This window comes from Salminus brasiliensis, chromosome 23 (genome assembly GCF_030463535.1).
Source record: "Salminus brasiliensis chromosome 23, fSalBra1.hap2, whole genome shotgun sequence".
NCBI classification, from domain to species: Eukaryota; Metazoa; Chordata; class Actinopteri; order Characiformes; family Bryconidae; genus Salminus; species Salminus brasiliensis.
In genome coordinates, this window is record NC_132900.1 from 29,124,161 (window position 1) to 29,146,243 (window position 22,083).

Sequence of the window (22,083 nt, forward strand, 5' to 3'; positions counted from 1 at the left end):
TATCTAACATCAGCCAGAGTAGTTAACATCTATGTTATATCGACTAGAGTTGTTAACATCTATCTAACATTGGCTCAAATTGTTAACATCTGGCTAACCTTGACTAGAGTTAACATCAGGCTGAGTAGATAACATCGATCTAACATCAGCCAGAGTAGTTAACATCTATCTAACATCAGCCAGAGTAGTTAACATCTATCTAACATCAGCTACAGTAGTTAACATCTATCTAACATCAGCCAGAGTAGTTAACATCTATCTAACATCAGCCAGAGTAGTTAACATCTATCTAACATCAGCCAGAGTAGTTAACATCTATCTAACATCAGCCAGAGTAGTCAACATCTATGTTATATCGACTAGAGTTGTTAACATCTGGTTAATCTTGAATGGAGGAAACTTCTAGCTAACATCTGCAAAAGTAGTTAACATCTATCTAACATCAGCTAGAGTAGATAACATCTATCTAACATTAGCTAGACTAGTTACTGCTTTGCCATCCGCGGCAGGGTAGAAGAGGACAGTGTAATAAACACGCAGTCGCAGATCTGAGCTCCATCGACTGTCTCTTAGTTTTAAGGCACTTTGTTTAGAGCGTGGGAGCTAATCACAGTCCTACAGTCCTAGTGTGATGTTTTCCTCTGATGGAGCCAGTGTTGCACCTGGTTCCAGTGTGATGTGCTTCTATTTTTTACCATATTCCCATGTGCCAATAAAACTGTTGTTCCTCATAGGAAGTGAGTCGAAAACACCACTTCAATGACGCACTTCTTCTGTCACGCTCACATTGTTAGCATATTTTGACTTTTCTTCACTCTGATTTAAAGCCCTAACCATTCAGCTGTGAGGTGAAATATCCAAAAGCTTACTTCAGCCTGCACCTTTTTGAAGAAGGAGCCCAGCAGGGTCTCTCCTTGCAACCCGACCCCGGGTCCTTTTCTCGGCTCGGGATGGGCAAAGCTGAGAGAGAGGCGCTCGGAGGAAGACCGTTTCAGCTCGGTCACACATCCTTGTCAGCACTTGGTGTGGACAGGAATTGTGAAGTGACCTCGGCCGCTTCTTCCCATGTTCCTGACCGTTCAAAGATTTGTCCACATATCTGAGCGAAGAATTTACAAACCGTTTGAACTACAAAGGTAGTAAGAACGAGTAGCTCTGGGTGGGTGGGTGCTTTCATGGATAATGGTAGCATGGGGTGCAGGGAGTCATCATGCAGGCAGCTGGGGCTCAGCAGGGTTGCCACCCTCGGGGACCCTCTGCTTCCTGCTGATTAAGGACCCTGGGCCCCAGTGGAGCACCGCAGGGGAACTGGGCAGGGGCGAGGAGGGGCAGGAGTCCCACAGCCCATCTGATGCCACCAAGCCAGGGCTCCAGGGGAGCTCGCTTCATTGCTGATGTCATTTCTGGTGAAGCGCTCATCCCTCAAAAGCACTCCCAGCTCAATCCGCATGCTGACAGCTCTCCCCAACACACAGCACACAGTTTGTCTCTTGTGCACTGTTGGGGCAGCAGCACAGTGTGCTCAGAGAGTAGCTCCTGTCCCCTGTCAGTCGTCAAGTCCAGAAGCAGTCACTGTGTAGCTGTGGTTAGCCTTCTGATTTGCGTAGGTATAGACAGCTGGAGCTTGGAGGAAAAGGTTGACTCCCATCTCCTGGCCCGGTCCAGTGCGCTCATTAATTATCAGTGAGTTTCTGCAGCATTGCCGTAATGAACGGAGGTGTTTTTCTAACCCCTTCCACACAGGCTCCCCTTTGTTTAGGAAAGTTCCTTTCGTAGAGCTGACATCACTCTCCCTCTCCACCACACCACCACACTGGTGGGTTAGGGCCCAGGTCTACTCAGAGGGTGGGGTGAGGGGTTAAAAGGATGCCCCTTGCTGCAGTGGTCGGTGAATTTGCCTCACTTTTTCTGTCTGTCCTGTAACTTAACGTCTTAATTCTGGCTGCCGATGGAGGACGCTGACCTCTCTAGCCATTTTTCCACTTTACTAGCTACTGCCGACCGCACTGCCATTATGGGGGGGATGTGTGTGTCCCCCCCACCACCTCAGTCGTCTGCGGAAAAGGCACTTCGCCGCACCGCAGATCAGGCCAACATGTACACGGTGGTTTTCCATTCTGGGGGAACGTCAAACGTTCTACCTTCGGGTGCAAGACCATGTCAGGATTGATGGGTTTTCCTTCAATTTGAAACTGATATCCAGTGTATTTGCCAGTGCGGAATAACATGGAATTATGTTTTGTGGAGGGTAAAGGCCTGGGACATGACCCGTAATGCCTTACGGGTCTTACAGCTACGTATGTCTGGCATTGCCTGGCATTGCTTTACGTTCTAGGCCATGCCAAGTTTACCTCTGGTGGGTTTGCTTTAAAAGGAAAACGACCCTAAAAGTTTCTTCTCCTTCATATTTGCGAGACACTGCTGGGAACAGTTTGGAAAGTTTACAGAGTGGAGGTCCCCTTTGTTTACTTTGGTTGGGGCCAATCATTGAGCTCCTCCCAATTACTCGCTTGCTGCAAATCGCCTGCTTCCATAAGAAATGCCTTTTCACTAGTTGCTTACTAATGTGAATGCCGGTCAAGATCTTCCATCCATCCATCTTCCTATCTGCCCCTTTTCTGGTCAGGGTCGCGATGAAGTCCAAAGAATCTTTGAGCGCAAGGCAGGAATAGCCCCTGGACAGGGTGCCAGTCCCATTGCAGAGAGCCTTCAAGCCTAAGGTTTTGTTCTGATGGTGGGAAATGGATTGCATGATCAGCCACCAATGGTGCCAACAATCGCCAGTGTTTCGCTCCTTTAATCCTAGACCATCTCCTCGTGGTGGAGCAGAGGCAGGGCGGGCCATCTTCCCGCCACCCTCTGCAGAAGATGAACCTCGGGTTAACTTCTGAAAAACTTGGAAACCCTTCTGAGGTTCTATATTCACAGGCAGTTGCCCTTTTTAAAAGAGTAGAGAGTTGAGGTATCGTCTTGCACGTAATTAACGTCTCCTGTTGATTAGCTAAAGCTGTGTTAAACACCCCTGCTCAGACTACCACTACTTCTCATTTGAGGGGCTCCCCTTTTTCAAGACCTTGGTATTGGGAAACCACTAATTGCAACCATGGAGAAGGTTGAAGAATGCTACACAACAGCAACATTTTCACTGGTTTGAGGCGAGGACCACAGATTTATGAGGTAAGGCATCGGTGACCGCCGTTTAGATCACGGGGGCACTGGAATCCTGTACACGTCAGAGCGTAGCCTCTGGCAAGGCGCTCTGGAGTTCGAAAGACGTTGTTTTAAAGCCATCAATTTCTACGGAGCTTAGAGCTCTGTGATCACTGGTCTAGACGCGGGCCCCGCTCTCCAAATGTTGGCCCTCGATGACATAACATTCGATTTGTGTTTTAATACCCAGCACAGACTGCAGTCGCTCCGCCGAGCACCAGAAAAGTGCCTCTGGTCACCGCCGCAGCCAAGCACAATAACACACATGTGTGGAACAAACACTGTGTGGAGAAATGGAGAGCTAATAAAGGGGGGATTTGGAGCAAGGAGAGAGAAGAGAGACTTGGATGAGTGTAGATTTAATTTGGTACAGAGAGGCCTTGCCGGGTGACTGTCAGCGCTTGGGAGTGAATGTGATAATGGGCTGAGGTCTACTCCTCCTCCCTGCACTTCTTTGCTTCCCTCTCACTCTCGCGCACACTCGTTCTCGCCACCCCCCGCCCCCCCTTCACTACGCCACGTGGACCAGACCAGTCGTGACATTCCTGCTCACCGCAGAGAAGAGTTGGAAGTGGAGAAATACAGAAAAAAGAGAACAGGAGAGGGAAGAAACGGAGAGACGGGCTGATACCGATGTAGATAAAGTGCGACAAGAAAGGAAGGAAGACGGGGGGAACAGAGCAAAAACAGGTTGAGGTGTTACTCAAGGCACTCTCAGATGAGACCACTCATCAGCCTCTCATTTCCCTAAACAAATGTGCCTATTGCAAATCCTAGAGCTGCAGGACTGATGTGCTTCCAACGAGGACATTCGCTAATACCTACAAGGCCTGCTACCGTTGGAACAGCACAGCACATCACACCACACCACTGCAGAACGCCATTAGAGTGACATAGTTCATACGTCATCCCGGTTAGGAGGAATGAGGCTACATTTCCATGTTAATTCTGCTGATTTATAAAGTCGAAAGAGTCGTCAGCCTTCAGAGCTCACTTTCAGCCCTATGCAAAATAACAGGCAGCAGGCAGAACTCTGTCAGCATGCCCAAGAGCTGTCCACTCCTCTAACCTTGACGGGAGAGAAGCGAAAGTTTAGGCTGCTGTTTAAGTCTGCCGTTTTGGACGCCGTCTCCATGTGTGCGGATGGAGACAGACGGGGGAAAGGGGTTTCAGGGGAGCACATATGGTAAAGGAATTGAGCGAGGTTGCCCAAGGGGGGACAACAAGCCACGTTCCTGTAGCGCCGGGAAGACCAGCGTCACCGCGAGTTCCCTGACCTCATTAATCACTTCCTCTCGTGCAGGAGGTCGCTCTTGCGCCGAGTAAAGCCGGCCACCTTCGTCGCCTGCAAGGGCAAATAAAGGTGCCCGCTCCGTGCCTCCTGCGATGACCTTCCCCGAGACATATGAAAGCTGAGGTAATGCCTGGTCGAAAGAAAGCTGTCCACATCACAGCTAGGCGCAGAGGATACGGTGCTGTGGTATAAACGGACCTAAAAAGTAGAACAGTAAAGCGCAAAAGCAAGAAGGTCTCTTGCACGGCACGACTTGAGCAGGCTGGGGTTTTTTTTTGGACGATCAAGGCACTAAAAGAAGAAACCCCTTTTTTCCATTTGTCCATAAGCGCTTGGTAGCGCACGGGCCTGAAGCTAATTAGCTGCGGTGACACAGCGAGTAAAATATAATAAAGCGGAGCGAGCGCTCTGGTGAGATCACCTTGGAGATGAAGTGCTCTCTGGAGAGACCAGGACTTCAAGAAGCCCCTGACCCCGGCGTGCCTCATTGATGACAAGCATATGTGACTAGCACTTAGGGTCAGGACAGCTGCAAGACTCCATAGGGAGGAAAAAAGCCAGGAACATTCACTGGACTGAAATTCGGTCATTCCTGTGCACTAAGCTCGAGAGATTAAGGAATTCAGGAATAAAAAAAAGAGTGTTGTTGCTGTCTCGGAATTTCTACGATCCACAAACAAGTCTCCGAAAATTAGTGCCTTGTTAGGATATTATCTACAGATAAACTTTGCAGAACATCTCATGGGTACAAATTGGAGGTGATCAAAATTGACTCATGGCAGATTTCTGCTTCTGTTGCTGCATTGTTGAGTCGACGTAGGCATCCTACATCGTAGCAAGTTCTGCTGTCAGCATTTAAACTTGTGCGTAGTTGCGTCTACGTCGATCTGCAGCCAAAACACTAGTCCGGCGAGGGAGTGGGGGAGGGGGGCTTAACGGCACTGTTTTGACTGTATTGGCGTATTACAAACGACAGCGACTGAAGCTCAGCAGTAATTTTGGAGTTAGAGGAAGATTTTACAGTTGTTTAGGAGAGGAGAGCCCATGTGGTCATTGGGGCAGAAGGAGGGGGATTTTTTTGTGCTTGTGCTTGGCGTAACGACGTAGAAGCATAGCCTGGCCTTCATTTTTCAATGAAGCAGTGAAGCGCCGGACACTCGCTTTGCGTGGCATTCGTGCTTTGCCAAAACATTGGACGCAGAGTGGAGAAGATGGTGTTCACATCCATGAACTTGCCCACCAGGCAAGGGATTTTACGTGCTGCTGTCCCATCATTTGGGGAGTCGGTATTGCTGAACCCTGGCAGTTGAAAATGCATACTCGCTTGTCCCTGTATACCTCACACCTCCTTCTGCAGACCTCACTTCTGCTTCTGTCTGAGCGCTTATCATATAACACTCAGTTTAATGGTTTTACCTATAGTTCACTGTCCTCCACTGGTCCTCCACTTCCCCCAAAACACTCCCAACCGCCCCAAGCCCTCCACCCCATCACAGAGGTAATTATAAAAGCATTAATCAGATTATGTCATAGGTTACATGTGGTCTGAATTCTGTTGGATGACTCAGCCGCTTAAATAAGCATGGCTTCTATTATTTAGCTTGACAGTCTTACCATTTTGACTCGGTCACTGCTTGAGACTTCGCAAGTCGGAGACCTGAAATTATACCCGACGCGTTCAAGCAGCCCCGTGTACGGGTCTATTTGCTTTCAAGGCCGGCAAAGCCAACCGTGTTCAGTTCTGGGTGCCAGTCTTAGCCCTCGGAGCGAGCGTCTGTTTTTTTTTTGGGGGGGGGGGGGGGTTCAATCATTTTAAACTGCTTACTGCTTTGAGTAGCAGTCCAGATGCCCCCACACACTGAGAAACAGGGAACATCCAGACTAAGCGTCTAGATCTGGCTACCCCAGAGACACCCTTCTGGTTGCGGCACTGGATCTGGTCGTCTGCTGGTTCGTTTTGGACCGTGATTTAGGAAAAGAGCCGCAACTGGTTTCTCGAGTACTTTTTCATATAACATCAAACCTTTTCCCTTAAAAATCGTTCATGGACCCTGCACTACACTATTTCTGCACATCAGATCAAGTGGAGCTTCATTGCCCTGTAAGTGTCTCCCACTTACTGTACCCTTGACTAATGGGTTCTATCTGCGTGTATAACGACCATTTTTTCTCCCCGTCTGTGTCGAAGTGTTTTTATTGGAGAGCAGAAGGGCTGAGTGGTAGCCGGCGAAAGAGGAAGTGGTACCTGTTTGAAGTGGGGGGGGTTCTGATTCTCACGCCTCTTTCATCTCAGCGTGGCACCGTCTCTGGCACTGGTCCAGAGCATCGCAAGCTTGTAATGAAAATCATAACGCATGTCAGAATAAGGAAAGCCTAAGGGTCTTAGTCTTCCCATAATGCCTTGTATAACATTCCCATATTCCCATAAATGAGCGTCTTTCTGACTGTAGGTCGGCATTTTGTTTTCACGAACATCAGCTAGTGTTCGACATTGCTTCTCTGAAATTTATAGGGCATGTGCTGAGTTCATATGACCTCAGATTTATTGTTTTTGAAATGATGACGACAGCATCATAACACTGGCCCAATAAATGACTCGACACACTGCATCTAATACAGTTAAAATGTTATTAGGTGGAATTGTGCATCTCTGTATGATGCCGAATGATTAGCTTTAACCCGTTTAAAAGCTTGTTGGGTAATCGCCAGCAGTCCTGCGCAACGTTCCTGCGGGCAGACTTTAAAATAATCACCCGGGTCTCTCCTTGCATGTCGATAATGGTCACTTTCCATTGAGTCAGTGTCTGCTGTAAGCCTGCATCTCCCTGGGCATCCTCTTTATGGCCACTCTGAACATTTTAATGAACAGCGAAGTGACAGGAGCCAACCTCCTAGCCCAGTGGCCGGGAGAAGTCTGCTGTGGAACCTCTTGAAGAAGATCAAAACCGCCTTTGAGAATCCCCAGCCCCTGAAGGGAACCCTCCTCTAACGATTAGCCAGACCAACCCGAGTCTCCAGCATGTGTGTGAGCTGCTCTGAGGCTAAAAGCTATCATTAGGAAATCTTAGCCACAGCGCACTCAAGTAATTACAGCTCAAAGGAGATGGAGTTTTAAGAGTGGGCTTCTTGACTAGGGTTTTTGGGGGGCTCACCTGGTTTTCTTTGTTGTGCTGCCAGCTCTACGGTTACATGGAGAGCGAGCCCTTGACGCTCCAGCTGTTCATCGGCACGGCAGACGACCGACTCCTGCGCCCGCACGCCTTCTACCAGGTCCACCGCATAACTGGCAAGACCGTCTCCACCGCCAGCCACGAAGCCATGCAGTCCAACACCAAGGTGCTGGAGATACCTCTGCTGCCGGAGAACAACATGCGGGCCATGTGAGTATCCTTCTCAGTACTACCCTTTATGTTTTTTAAATGTGCGCAGTTTTGTCAGATGTATTTTTGTTCAAAACGACAAATTCTGGAATATTTGGGAGGGGGCGGCTTGAAATGGAGCTAGGAAATGAGGTCACAGGCCCATAGATAGTGGCCAGATTCCTAGCCAGAACCTGACTGAAGTTTAGCAAAGTAAACACACCGGTATCAGCCCACTGGGTGAAGCCGTCTGAGTGGCTGCTTGTGTCCATCCAGAGCTCCTGATAGATACGCATTGTGCCTTGCCTGATATCCCCAGACGCCACAGGATATCCCCGCAACCCCACATTGTTCTCCAGCCGTTCTCGCAGACTTGCTTCAGTATGTTTCCTACTTGTGAATTCCAGGAGCCATAGACTCTCCCTCTCCTATCCCCCACCTCCAGCCCTCCAGCATCCCCAGGGCTTGTGCTCAGCAGGCCGTCCAGCCTGCAGCGCTCCTGGCCTGACTTCCCTCCTCAACAGCTCTGATGGCACACGTCCCAGTAGCTCGGACTAGAAGAACTGAGGCGTCGAACCCAGACAGGGTTACGTAACCACCCTCACCTCTAAACGTTGCACTCCCTCTCTCAGTCATTTTTCAGAAATTGCATTTTGTGGAGGAATCTTGGCTAACACATACATTTCCACTGAATCTACACACACACACACACACACACTCCTAATGCCGCACCACCTTTATTTGTTAACCCTACTATAGCCAGTACAGGGCAAGGTGTGAAACCACCAGCTATGTCTAGGGGAGCCCGATCACTGAAATGTCAAAGTGGTGTGTACGTCAGAGCAGCTGTGCGGTTTTCTCTGGACCCAGTCTTGGGCAGGAAGGTGTGGGCTAGGTTTTTTTTTTTAAGCACGTGGTCTGCTTGGAGGCTTGCTGATGTGGTCTTTCCATCCAGCCGTAAACAGACGGGTGCTGATAAGACCCAGGCCAGCTCTACGCTGGGGACCGCAGTGTCCAGGGCTCAGTCAGCACTGAGATTCCTAAAATAAGGCTGCTGTCAATGCCTACAGCATTGGTGATCAAGTGAGCTGTTGATTAGTCTGTTGATTAAGAAAAGCAGTAATTTTATAAAGTGGGAAATAATTGAGGGGGGGGGGGGTCTAGAACTTTGCATAAAACTGCATACATGTATACCAGTGGTCCTTGATGTACCATTAAAAAGGCTATTCTGCTAGAGCTTTAAGGCCCCATTTTTGTGGGAACGAAAGACCAAAAGGCAGCCAAAACCCTCAGTTTTTAAGATTGTCCAAGACACTACTGCAGATACTTGGCGCAAGTCTAGTAAGTTGTGACTTGGAGAGAATTTTTGCAGATTGGACCTGCTATTCCAGCAAAAGAGGACTCATTTGACCAGGACTCATTCAACCTTCTTCCACTGCTCCAAGGGTCGGTTCACTTCAGCTCGCGAATCCACTATAGGCGTTTCCAACAGTGGACAGGCGTTAGCATAAGCTTCCAGCGCCCAACACCCTGTTATCAGAACACACCACACAAGCCTTGCTGTTTTCGAGATCCTCCAGCCATGATTTGGCTCTTGTCTTGATGAAGGCCCATTTCTCCAACATCCAACACATCGACCATGACAAACGGCTGCCTTGTCCATCTAGCATGCATCCCAGGCCTTTATTATGAGCTAATCAACATCATCCACGTTATCTATGATTGGTCATAATGTTTTGGCTCATTGGTGTTCATTTTATGAGTTGATCTAGATGTGCAAAAGCAAGAAAAAAACAGGGAGCAGTGCGGAAGTGCTGCATTTATATACATTATGACATGGTTGGAGACTGCTGTAGACGGCGGTATTGATTTCTCAGGATTATAGAATACAAACCTGAAAACAAGCCACGTTTGTGTCCTATGGGAGGTTCGAGGGCGCCGCAGTTTATCCAATGAACATGGCCAGTAGAAAGCGCGTCCCTGATTGTTCAGTGTCCACTGCTGAGACGGATGAGGTCATTCCCTTCCCATTATTTCCTTTGTTTCTTAATTCTATTGCTTAGAGCAAGTCCTAACAGCGGAAAGAGCAACGGGATGACTGGGAGACCAGACACTTTTTCACGGAAATGTCTGTCAGCCCACACGGATCGCCTGTGACTCTCTCTCCCTCCTCTACCCGCTCTGTCTTTTAAGACACCACCATGGAGCTGGCTTTCTACAGAGCCCGTATCACAGAGCACACAGACGGACGTGGCAGGTTTGACACGTTCATATGACTTGATTCAATTGGCCGTGGAACAATAAACCAAGAAGCAGAGCTCTCGTAAGACATTTCGCTGAAACGCGTGTTGCCTGAAACTGACACCAGACATTCGCTCTTGTGCTCTTATAATAGTGTTTTCTATTTATTCAAATTTTAACGGACCGAAGAAAAGGAAAAATAGATTTGTGTAAAACTTGACATTTACCCGGTTCCAGGAATTCGTCCCGAAAGCTCCAGTGTAAAATAACTGGAATGCCAAGCCATATCCCATTTGTACTCTCTCCTTTCTTTTTTACCAGCTAGGCTTAAGTTTTATTCAATTTCTTAAAAAGGCCAGTCTGAAAAGTGATGCCTTTTTCCACTCCGGAGTCCCACGAAGGAAAATCCCCCAGAAAAAGAGCGAGAGGGTGTGCGAGAGAAATAGTAACGAAGAGCTAAGAAGGGGGAAAAAAGGTCTTGCCTCCAAATGTGGCATCGGTTACCAGAGCTCAAGCTAGAAATGCAGTTGTAACAGGTCGGTTTCAGACCCCGGGCTGCTCGTTGATGTCCAGAGCTCATCTCCTCTGGAAAGACGAGGCCACCAGAGACCCGCTGCTCCACAGACACCAGGGAGGCAATTAGGCTAGGGGAGGGAAGTCCCAGTTCCAGGGCGCGAGGGTCTGAGTGGCATAGAAACTTTGATCTGTTATGCATCGCTCCTTACAGAGCTCGGCATTGTCAGAGTTAGAGCTGCTAGTCTTTGCTGGTCATGACAAACAGACACTGCAGGCAGTGTTTCCATAGCCTGTGTCCAATTTAAGCAACCCGACCGAAAGGCGCTTTCTGTAGCTTTTGATCAGGCGTGACAAAATGTATCATAACTCATTTTTTTGCCATTTGTAATTTCAGTCACATGACTAATGAGGGGTTCCATCGCTCACCACCAGCAGAACAGTTGCTTAGTGTGTCTAAATATGTGCCTTAAAAGCCGGGCAGTGCATTATTGAAGTATAAATAAGTAAGTGTGCGGCTTCAGTTGGGTTCAAAATGCTCGGATGTGATTTAACAAGCCTATTTACCACCCTGTTATTTAGCCTCAGAATGAAACACACACATTTTCCTAATATTTATGGTGTGTTTGTATAAAATGCTAAAATAAAAAATGATAAACTCTTTTTTAAATGCTTTTATTGGTTGGTTTACGTCACCGCGACAGCCACAGCCACTTAGCATAGTAAAGACTGGCCTAGCCTAGCCTTTGATAACACTGTGGGTGAGTCCTTACTGGATACCTTAATGGAGTCTTAATGGAGAACCGGTTGCTGTCCTATTAGGGTTAACTCAAGGTCCATTTGGCCAACTGAAGAGACTGTAGCTGGTCAGTTGAGTTAGCTTTCAGCCTTTTCAGCTTCGGCTTGGCAGTACGACCCTCTAGTGTGCAGATAACCGCAGTAGCACTCGCTCCAATCGGCCAGCCTCCCTTCTAGCGTTTGGGCCCAGTGTTAGCTTGTAGCCTTTTAAGCCGCACCTCTATATTCTCCCGAGGTATTCGTTCACTTGTGGGTGGGGTTCATGTAAATTTTGGGGGTGTAAACAACAGTTTTACTTGTGTGGATTTGGATAACGACTCAAGCAACAGCTTTGCCATCAGCAGCCAGAATCAGAGAGAGCACAATTGGCACTTTGGCGCTTTCCTCGGAGTGCGACGGCTGCGTGGTGATGCCGATTCGGCGGCAGTTTGATTAGCAGTGGGTGGGTTGATTAGCAGTACCAAATTGGGGGAGGAAGGGAAATATTTGACCAACACATTTATAGAAAAGTGAAACAGTAGAGATCTGTGTGACCTTGAATATATAACATAAACATCAGTAGAAATAAATCACATACTCTGAATCTATTGGTGATTTTTTTTTATTGGGTCCACAGAATTGACTGTGCTGGAATCCTGAAGCTCCGCAACTCCGACATCGAGCTGAGGAAGGGCGAGACAGACATCGGCCGGAAGAACACTCGCGTCCGGATGGTGTTCCGCGTCCACATCAACCAGCCCAACGGCAGGACGGTGTCTCTGCAAGCATCATCCAACCCCATAGAGTGCTGTAAGTATACACCCATCGGGCTTACACACACAACGAGGCCTGCTCTTCTCCTTCACTTTCCAAGCTTAATGCTTTCACAGTGAGTGCTGCGCCCTTACAACACTAATCATTTACTTCAAGCTACGAGGAGAATATAGACATTTCGAGAGGATCAGAGTAAATGATGAGGTCAACGTTTAGCGTTTTATACAGGGTCAGCAAAGAGTGCACGAGCGAGGGCGTCCGTTTCTCGCTTGAGGTGCGATGATGTTATGCACTTCCCTTTGCCATTCCCGTAAATCTACACCCAATGCGATAAGCTCATTCTGCATTCGGGGCAAACAGATGGGCTGTACTCCCACCTTTGTCACTTATTAAAACCTCTTACAAGGCAGCGAATAATACAGCAAAACTCCGATAACAAACTAATAAACTGGGCTCGACTCTGGCTTCGGTGTTGGCCACACTTCCACTGCAACTCCTGGCTGTAAAAAAGCCGCCGCCGCTGCGACCAAGTAGCCCCCAAGCTTCTACATAAAGACGAAGATCCAGCTGGTACTTAAAAGAGTGACTCATCGAAATCCAGTCCGTCGGTTGACGAGGATGAGACGAGACAAGGAGGCCAGAACTGCTTAACGGGCAAATTGTGACTATAAACATATTGATATGACAAATGCGTTTAAGATTGATCCCCGCGCTGGTATTTATAGTCAGAGAAGGTTTAATGCGGTTTTAATAGCCAGTGCGCTAATAGAAGCCGAAAGGGTGAGTGTGTGTGTGTGTGAGTGTGAGTTAAGTAGGATAAAGAGAGAGCTAGCAGAGTTAGCTGTTGCTTTTCTATATTGAAGCGAGGCCTGGAGGCGCAAGGTCAGATGGGGATCAGGTTGACCTCGTCATAATTCAGTGTTTGAGTCCCAAAATGAATGCCCGTAAGTTTGTGGACACCCCTTCTAATGAATGCATTCAGCTACTTTAAGCTGCACCCATGGCTGACCCAGATGCGCAAAGGCTTTTCTAGTCCCTGTAGAGAAGTTGAAGCATTGCCAATAGAATAGGGCTCTCTGCAGCCAATAAACGTGAACCTTTTGACACCATGCAGGTTCGAAGGGTATAAAGCCCCCTGCAGCAGTGGAACTACTGTGTTATCTGGAGTGATGGTTGTGCTCCATCCAGTACTTTTGAGCATGATGAGGTGGTGTGGTGATCATCCAACATCCTAACCTCACTAAGGAGCTCTAGTCGCTGAATGCAATCAAATCCTCACAGCAGTGCTCAAGCTAAAATTTAGTAGAAAGCCTACTTCTCTGGCCAGTAGAGACAGTTACTCCCTTGATTTCAGAAGAAGCTATGAATGAGCAGGTGTCCCAATACTTTTGTCCATATAGTTTAAGCCTATTCTGATCTATGCAAAACAATTCACACAAGTCTCTAAGGGGCTACAATGACTTGTACCTTGTTGCCTGCAGCCCAACGCTCAGCCCAAGAGCTGCCCCTGGTGGAGAAGCAAAGCCTGGACAGTTATCCCGCCACAGGAGGCAAGAGGATGCTCCTGAGCGGCCACAACTTCCTGCCCGAATCCAAGGTCATGTTCGTGGAGAAGGCCCAAGGTGAGCCTGACACGTGACCCATCCTTCATCCTCCTTTTTAATATCCCTTATTACTGTCCAGTACTCTTTCTCAGTCTCTCTCTCTCTTCCCTTTCCATCCCTCTCTCTTTCTGCTCCCTCAGCCTCCCCGTCAAAATACAGCCGGGCCTGCCAGGCAGCCCATGTGGTGTGCATTAAGACACTATATTTTTAACCAAAACGTATTTACATTTGCAGAAGTTTCCATTGCCTGTTCTCTGACGCTCAGCCGCAAGTTAAGGAATGAATCACAAACGGGGGGGCATGCGCGAGCTCTCTCCCTTTTCTCCTCCTCCTTTTGCTCTCGCTTTCTCTCTCTCTCTCTCTTTCTCTCTGACTTGCAGACTCATTCTCTCCCTCGCAGTCCCTTTTTACCATTTTCCCTCCGTCTCTTTCTTCTCTTCCATGGCAATAATAGATCTCTATTATTTCAATCACCCCGTCTGTCTGCTGGAATCTGTTATTTTTCAAACATATCCTGTCTGGATGGAAAAGAGCAGTCTACAGCAAAGCTGTTGATATTTGAGATCTACAAGCGGCCGTTTCAGTGACTGAGCCTGGAAACCAACCTCCTGGCCATACCTGAGCTATTTTCTATGTATACACAAAGACGAAATTGAGGTTTGGTGAAGGTTTCAGCCATATTTGCCGAGTATACACTCTTAAAAGTAATGGTGCCTCAGATGATTTTTCGAGCAATGCCGTCCCTGCTGGAAAGAAACGGTCTGACCAGCCTAGTTTTCAGCCTGCATAGGGTATTTATTTGAGTGATGGTTAAGCTGGTCTACAAGCATGATCAACCAGACCAGGCTAGACAACTAGTCTGATAAAGCATGATCACGCTGGTTGACCAGCATCAGCAAGCTGTTGGGCTATTATGACCAGTATCACTAAGCTGATTGACCAGCATAACCAAGCTGGTTGACTTGAATCATCAGCATCATCAAGCTGGTCGGCTATTATGACCACTATCACTAAGCTGGTTGACCAGCATAACCAAGCTGGTTGACTTGAATCATCAGCATCATCAAGCTGGTCGGCTATTATGACCAGTATCACTAAGCTGGTTGACCAGCATAACCAAGCTGGTTGACTTGAATCACCAGCATCATCAAGCTAGTTGACCAGCATGACCAAGCTGGTTGGCTACCATGACCAGTATCACTAAGCTGGTTGACCAGCATAACCAAGCTGGTTGACTTGAATCACCAGCATCATCAAGCTGGTCGGCTATTATGACCAGTATCACTTAGCTGGTTGACCAACATGACCAAGATGGGTGACCAGCATGACCAAGCTGGTTGGCTACCATGATCAGTATCACTAAAGCTGGTTTACCAACATTACCACGCTGATTGACCAGCTTGACCAGCAAGACCAGGTGTCTAACCAGCTAGTATACCAGCATTGGGTGTGTTTATACCTAAATGACCAGCCCTGACCATCAAAGACCAGCTTCAAGCATCCGAAACCAGCTACAAACATGGTTCTTTATGGAACCACTAGTTCAAAGAACCAATGGAAGCACCTTTATTGTTTAATAGGAGTGTAGAAGGTTGGCGTTGAGGGTATTTACACATATGCATCCACCTGGGACACCTATCCCCCTTCTTTATTTTCCCTAAACTTCACCATCTTTCACCAGCTACATTTTTATCAGAGCCATCAGTGGACGGGAGGCTGACAAGCAGCATTAAACAATTACCGCTACGCCTTGCCTAGGCTCAGGGGCCCGCACTGTGCAATTCCCCCGGCCAGTATTTCACAGCAAGGTAGATCCACTGGAACTACGCTGAGAAATCCGCCTCGAGTCGCGCAGCATTTTACGGTATTTTCCTTGGCATCAGCGACTCCAAGCTTTTCCTAATGAATATGAATGCGTCTGCTGCTCCTCGCTCCACGGGGGCTACACCGTCTTTTGGGCTAAGCGCTTTTACTTGACTTGGACGGCTGCCCATCCCTAAGAGAGGAGGTGTAGCGAACCGTTGCATTAAGCGCTAATGAATTAAGATGGATTGAAGCGAAAAAACAATGATCCTTCCTCAAAGGAAGATGTATACGTACCATAGGGCCATCTATCTGTCCTGCTCCAGGACCTCTCAGGACAGCTGCATCGGAGGCAAATGGGAAAACCACCTGCCAGTGATTTCATGAATGCCTTCCCCGTGTGCTGTCCTCCAGTCTGTAAGCAGGGTCTAAACATGCAGGACCATTCTGAGGTGGTGATCATCCAACGTCCTGACCTCACTAAAGCTCTTATCGCTGAATGCAATCAAATCCCCATCAGTGCTCCTCCAAAGTCTAGTAGAAAGCCTTCTTCCCTGGACAGTAGAGGCAGTTACTCCAACGAAATAACCCCCCTGATTTCAGAAGAAACAATGAATGGGCAGGTGTCCCAGTACTTTTGTCCATATGTTAAGAGTGTTAAGCTTCATATGAGTAGGGAGTTTTGTATTTGTCAGGCTCTAGGACCCTGAGGCAAGGAGTTATACATGCAGGCAGGCCAGTGGTGAGCTTTGATGAGGGCTTCCCCACGCCTGGTACAAGCCTCGGATTCCACAGCAGGGCAGCCTGCTGCAGCTTACACACACACACACACGCACACACACACACACACACACATATTTACACACACATGTTTGTTTTTATGTTATATATAAGCCAAACTTCACTAACCATAAGTTAAGTAACCAAAATTGACTGTTTTTCCTAGAAGCTGTATGAATACATTACACACACACACACATACACACACACACACACACACACACGCATACACACCACCCCCAGAGCTACCATTAAACACACCAGTGCCTCGTACGCTCTGGCACGTTAGCCATCCACCTCGCAGCGAGCTGTTTATGTGGCGGCAGGCTCTGCATGTGAACTCAGCCCTGATTGGACGAGCAGCAGAGGGAATCCCCAAGAGAAGAGAAAGCCCATCCAGCTCTTTCCCTTACTCTCTCGCTCCCCGCGCTGACCGCTTAACAGATTGCCGTGGTCTGTGCTGTTTCTGTGAAGCCCACAGCACTTCGCCGGTCTGTTATTGCCATCGCGCACATGGCGCGTTTCCCCTCCCCGTGGCCTCCTGAGAGACGCTTCCGGGACGGTGCACACGGGACGGGAAGGATTCCTCTCATGCCTCTCTGGCCGTCGGATCTCTGTCTCCTCGTCCCCCCCGTCTGCTCTGTCTCTCCAAACTTTACGTAAGCTCCGTCCAGCCTTTTTCTGCATTTCACGCTGATCCCAAATCTCTGCTCACATCATCAAAAGCTAGTCATCTGCCTGCTGGAGGACGTTCCCTCTATCAGGTGGTCGTCTTGGCAGGTCACAGGAGAGAAAGGCAGAGCAGTGGCTCTGGATCTGTGTTCATTACGCCCAATACTGATGGCATCCAGGGCTCCGAGCGGTCCAAGCGCTAACACTGTGCCCTGAGGATCGCTCGGCATCAGCAGCCATCCATGAATGCAGTTTGTTTTACTGAATTCGGAATAATCCGTAAAGGAGATACGAGGTTTATTCAACCTTCACATGCAGTTTACTGTGCATTAATTAAACACACCGCAAACTGTCAAGTACCTAAGCTCACGCGAAGGCCTTCAACACCGCTGGCGGGCCGCCATTCCCTTGCTGTACGCCGCTGATTAGCCACGGCTGCTTGCGCAGCAAGTGTGAGGCTCTTTACCACAGCCGCCATCAAAAGCCGAGGAGCCGCGCTGCCTTTCCAAGACGGGTTCCAATAAACACCTCCTTCAAAATTCCAGGCTTTTTTAAATAGCAGCAGATGGCCTTCTTCGCTCACGTGTTAGACCAATTAGAACACAAGATACTCCTCCCCGCACCAAAGGCAGCACTGCAGCCCTGCAGCCCTGACGCTGAAGTTCTGGGTGTAGGTCTGATCTCTCTCTTCAGCCTGACTCAGAACCGCTACATAACCTGTACAGATGTGGGTAAACAGCAGCACACAGAGCGGACCTGTGTGAGAGGGATTGTCCAGCTGTTTCTTCTTCAGCCTTATCTGCTGGCAGTCTGTTCCTCTGGCCTCTGAAAAGATCGAAACTCAGTGGCCTGAAGCTCATTTAGTTCAGTTTAATTCAATTCAATTTCATTTAATTCAGTTCAGTTCAGTTCAGTTTAATGCAATTCAAGTTAATTCAGTTCAGTTCAGTTTAATGCAATGCAATTCAGTTCAATACAATGCAACACAACACAATTCAGTTCAATTCAGTTCAATTTAGTTCAGTTTATTTAATTAAATTCAGTGCAATGCAAAGCAGTTCAGTTCAGTTCAGTTCAGTTCAGTTCAGTTCAGTCCAGTTCACTTCACTTCAGTTCAGTTCAGTTTAGTTCAGTTCAGTTCAGTTCAGTCCAGTTCAGTCCAGTTCACTTCACTTCACTTCAGTTCAGTTCAGTTCAGTTCAGTTCAGTTTATTCAATTAAATTCAGTGCAATACAAAGCAGTTAAATTCAGTTCAGTTCCGTCAATTCAGTTCAGTTCAGTCCTGTTCAGTTCAGTTAAGATAATTCAATTAAATTCAGTGCAATGCAAAGCAATTCAATTCAGTTCAGTTCAGTCCTGTTCAGTTCAGTTAAGATAATTCAATTAAATTCAGTGCAATGCAAAGCAATTCAATTCAATTCAGTTCAGTTCAGTTCAGTTCGGTTCAGTTCAGTTCAGTTCAGTTCAGTTCAGTTCAGTTCAGTCCATTCAATTAAATTCAGTGCAATGCAAAGCAATTCAATTCAATTCAGTTCAGTTCTGTCAATTTAGTTCAGTTCAGTCTATTCAATAAAATTCAGTGCAGTGCAAAACAGTTCAGTTAAGTTCAGTTCTGTCAATTCAGTTCAGTTCAGTTTATTCAGTTACATTCAGTGCAAAGCAATTAAATTCAGTTCAGTTCAATTTATTTAATTAAATTAAGTGCAATACAATGTAATTCAGTTCAGTTTACTTCAATGCAGCACAATTCAGTTCAATTGAATTTAATTCAGTGCAGTTTGACTCAAATCAAAGACCTTGTTATGGGTTAAAAGACATTTCTTGGGAGTATTTGGGAGCGTGAGTGGATTTACAGGAAGGGGGAAATTGAAATTGGTGACACTGTGTATCCATCATATTTTCAAGGCAGTATTAGCCTTATTAGATTCTTTCTGCTGTTCTAAACTGAAGAAGCCCACGTCAGACCCCCAACATGCCTGAGCTGATCGACTGCATTTGCAGTCAATAATCAATGGTTTTTACTCGACTGTTCCCTCAAGAGGACAACTGTGTTCCACCGAGAGAGCAGATAAGGAGCAGGCTGAAAAAGACTGCAGCCTTCCTGATTAACGTGCTTATAACAATGCTCGCTCTCTCTCTCTCTCTCTCTCTCTCTCTCTCTCTCTCTCTCTCTCTCTCTCTCGCTCTCTCTCTCTCTTGCTGTTTGCTTGCTATTTGTGAGTGAGTGTGTGTGCGTGTTCCCCTGAGAGCAGGACGGGACGCTCCTCAGATGAACCACTTCGGGAAATATTGTCCCCAGAAAAATAATTACATTGGCTTCTGAAATGCCACTCGTCCCTGTCGGCTCAGTCGCAGGACTGATGCAAGCTCAGTGTGTGTGTGCGTTTGTGTTTGGGTGGGGGTGGGATATTGGGGGGCTGTGCTGAATGGCATGTAAATATACTATGCATTGTGTTTGTGTGTATATGTGTGTGTGTACCTATTCACCTATGCATGCACGTGCATGTATGTGTGTATTGTGTGTGTGTGTGTGTGTTTGTGTGTGTGTGTGTGTGTGTGTGTGTGTGCATGCGAGGGCTGGCTGGCTGGCTGGCTGGCCTGCGGGCCTGTTTGTGTCTTAAGTAGGAAGTGTTTTCTGTGACTCAGCTGCAAGGGATTCCCTCCAGAGGGGCAAATAGGAACAGACCAGTCTTTCAGGAATAGACACACACACACACACACACACACACATACATATACATACACACACACACACTCATGCACATACACACACGCACTGACAAAAACAGACTGGTATAATGAGAAAGACCTCCCTTGTTTGTGCCCTCACACCAGTGCTGTGCCGCACCATATAAATTGCACTATATGGACAAAAGTATTGGGACGCCTGCTCATTCATGGTTTCTTCTGAAATCAAGGGTATTACAAAGAGCTTATCCAGTTTGTCCACGGAGGAAGGCTTTCTACTAGATTTTGCTACAGCATTGCTGTGAGGATTTGATTGCATTCAGCAACAGGGACGTTAGTGAGGTCAGGATGTGGGAACTCTGGGAACCACTGGACTAGCTGATGGTTTGAGGTTTTGCTGAAGAAGGAGGACTTCAATGTAGCTCTGGTTCCACTGGCAGCGGAACAACCCCAGAGCATGATGCTCTCACCACCATGCTTAACAGTCGGAACAGTATTCCTAGGGTTGACTGCATCACTCCCCCAAACGTACCTCTGCTCATTTGTCCCATCTAAGCATTAAAACAGTCCTCCTAAAGGCCATTTCTTTGTCCATGTGGTCAGCTACGAACGTTCCTCAAACTTTCGTCAAACTTTCGTCAAAACAGTCGCCACACAGCGTGTGTAATCTCTACAGAAGATCCCTCTTTCTCTGACGGGTAACCTTTTAGAAGGTTCAGGAACTTTTCCGCTGTCTTTAGTGGAGCTGAATGCTCATATTTTCTAATGATCTCTCTGTTATTTTTACCGTTTGAGTGTGTGTGTGTGTGTGAGTGTGTGTGTGTGTGTGTGTGTGAGAGAGTGTGTGTTAGAGGAGGGTGTGTGTGTGTGAGTGAGTGAGTTTTTTTCCCTTTTAATTTTGGCACATCAACAAGTAGGCATACCTGGCACACCTCGTGGAGTGAATGCGGGTGTGTTTGTGTGTGTGTGTGTGTGTTGGGGAAAGCCTGTGCTCTGACTCAGAGGGGAGGGAATTCCCTCATGACTGTGATGGCTTTTACATCTGGTCCGATTGGAGCAGCGCCTGGATCTGCACAGCACTGCTGGGATACCTCTGCCTCGCGCTCTCTCCCGAAGTCTGACTCTATGTCTCTCTCTCTCTCTCTCTCTCTCTTATTTTTCCACTCTCTGCATAGATATCTGTTTTGTTTCTCTTTTCTCTCTCTTTCACGCTCTCTCTCTCTTTCTCTCTCTCTCTCTATATATATATATATATATATATATATAGAGAGAGAGAGAGAGAGAGAGAGAAAGAGAGATATATATATCCTATATATATATCCTGCTCTCGCTCTTTCTCTCTCCCCCTCTCTCTCTCTCCCCCTTACTCTCACTCTCTCTCTCTCTATTTCTCCCCCCTCTTTTTCTGCGTGATCTCTATTCATCTCTCTCTCTCTCTCCCTCTCTCTCTCTCTCTCTCTCTCTCTCTCTCTCTCTTTCTCTGTCATTCTCTCTCCACCTTGCTCTCCCTCTCTCTCTCTCTCTCCACCTTGCTCTCTCTCTCCCCCCTTGCTCTCTCTCTCTCTCTCTCTGTCTGTCATTCTCTCTCCACCTTGCTCTCTCTCTCTCTTTCTCTCCCTCTCTTTCTCTCTCTCCCTCTCTGTCTCTCTCCCCCCTTGCTCTCTCTCTCTATTTCTCTCTCTCTCTCTCTCTTTCTCCCCCCCCCTTTTCCTGCATGATCTCTATCCATCTCTGCTCTCTCTTTCTCTCTCTCACTCACACACAAACATGCATGCACCCACACAGTGTGTGTGTGTGTGTATGTGTGTGTGTGTGTGTGTGTGTGTGTGTGTGTGTGTGTGCGTCAGGACAGGTACGCAGCAGTTGTCACCTCAGTCAGTTCCAGTAGAGAGCTGCCCACACTAAAGATCACCAGTTCTTACAGCGGCGGGAAATCTGCAGCGCCACGGCAGAAGGAAAAGAAGGCTGGATTATTTTCATTGAGTGTGTGTGTGTGTATGTGTGTGTGTGTGTTTATGTGTGTGTGTGTGTGTGTGTGTGTGCGCAATTAAGCTGTGAATCATATTTTCCACCCGTCAAACCGCTGGTGTGAACATTCTCTGGCCGTCTTCTGTGACTGTTGTGCTATTGCTGTCAGTGCCCTGCCCACCTCTGATAACCAGAGGCCTCTCGGCCCCTTCAGCATGCGGTGGGCGGTCAGAAGAGGTCACCTCGGCTGAAGTGTGAAAGGTTTCAAAGCCCAAAACACACGCAAGCGACACACTGACCTTTTTTTTGTTGTTGTTTTTAACATGTTCCAAATGTAGCCTTCGCCGGTTCCCCAGTCCACAGACTCCATGCGTGCACAAATGGACAAAAGTATTGGGA

At 47.6% G+C, this 22,083-nt stretch overlaps 1 protein-coding gene across 1 annotated transcript in view; it reads left to right on the plus strand.

Annotated features, from left to right (window-relative positions):
• Window positions 1–22,083, plus strand: part of LOC140546247 (nuclear factor of activated T-cells, cytoplasmic 1-like) — a 61,392-nt gene that overhangs the window by 17,929 nt on the left and 21,380 nt on the right. The window contains exons 4-6 of the mRNA XM_072669488.1: window positions 7,682–7,884; window positions 12,032–12,204; window positions 13,650–13,790. Coding sequence (XP_072525589.1) covers window positions 7,682–7,884; window positions 12,032–12,204; window positions 13,650–13,790 — 517 coding nt within the window. The remainder of the gene's footprint in view (window positions 1–7,681; window positions 7,885–12,031; window positions 12,205–13,649; window positions 13,791–22,083) is intronic.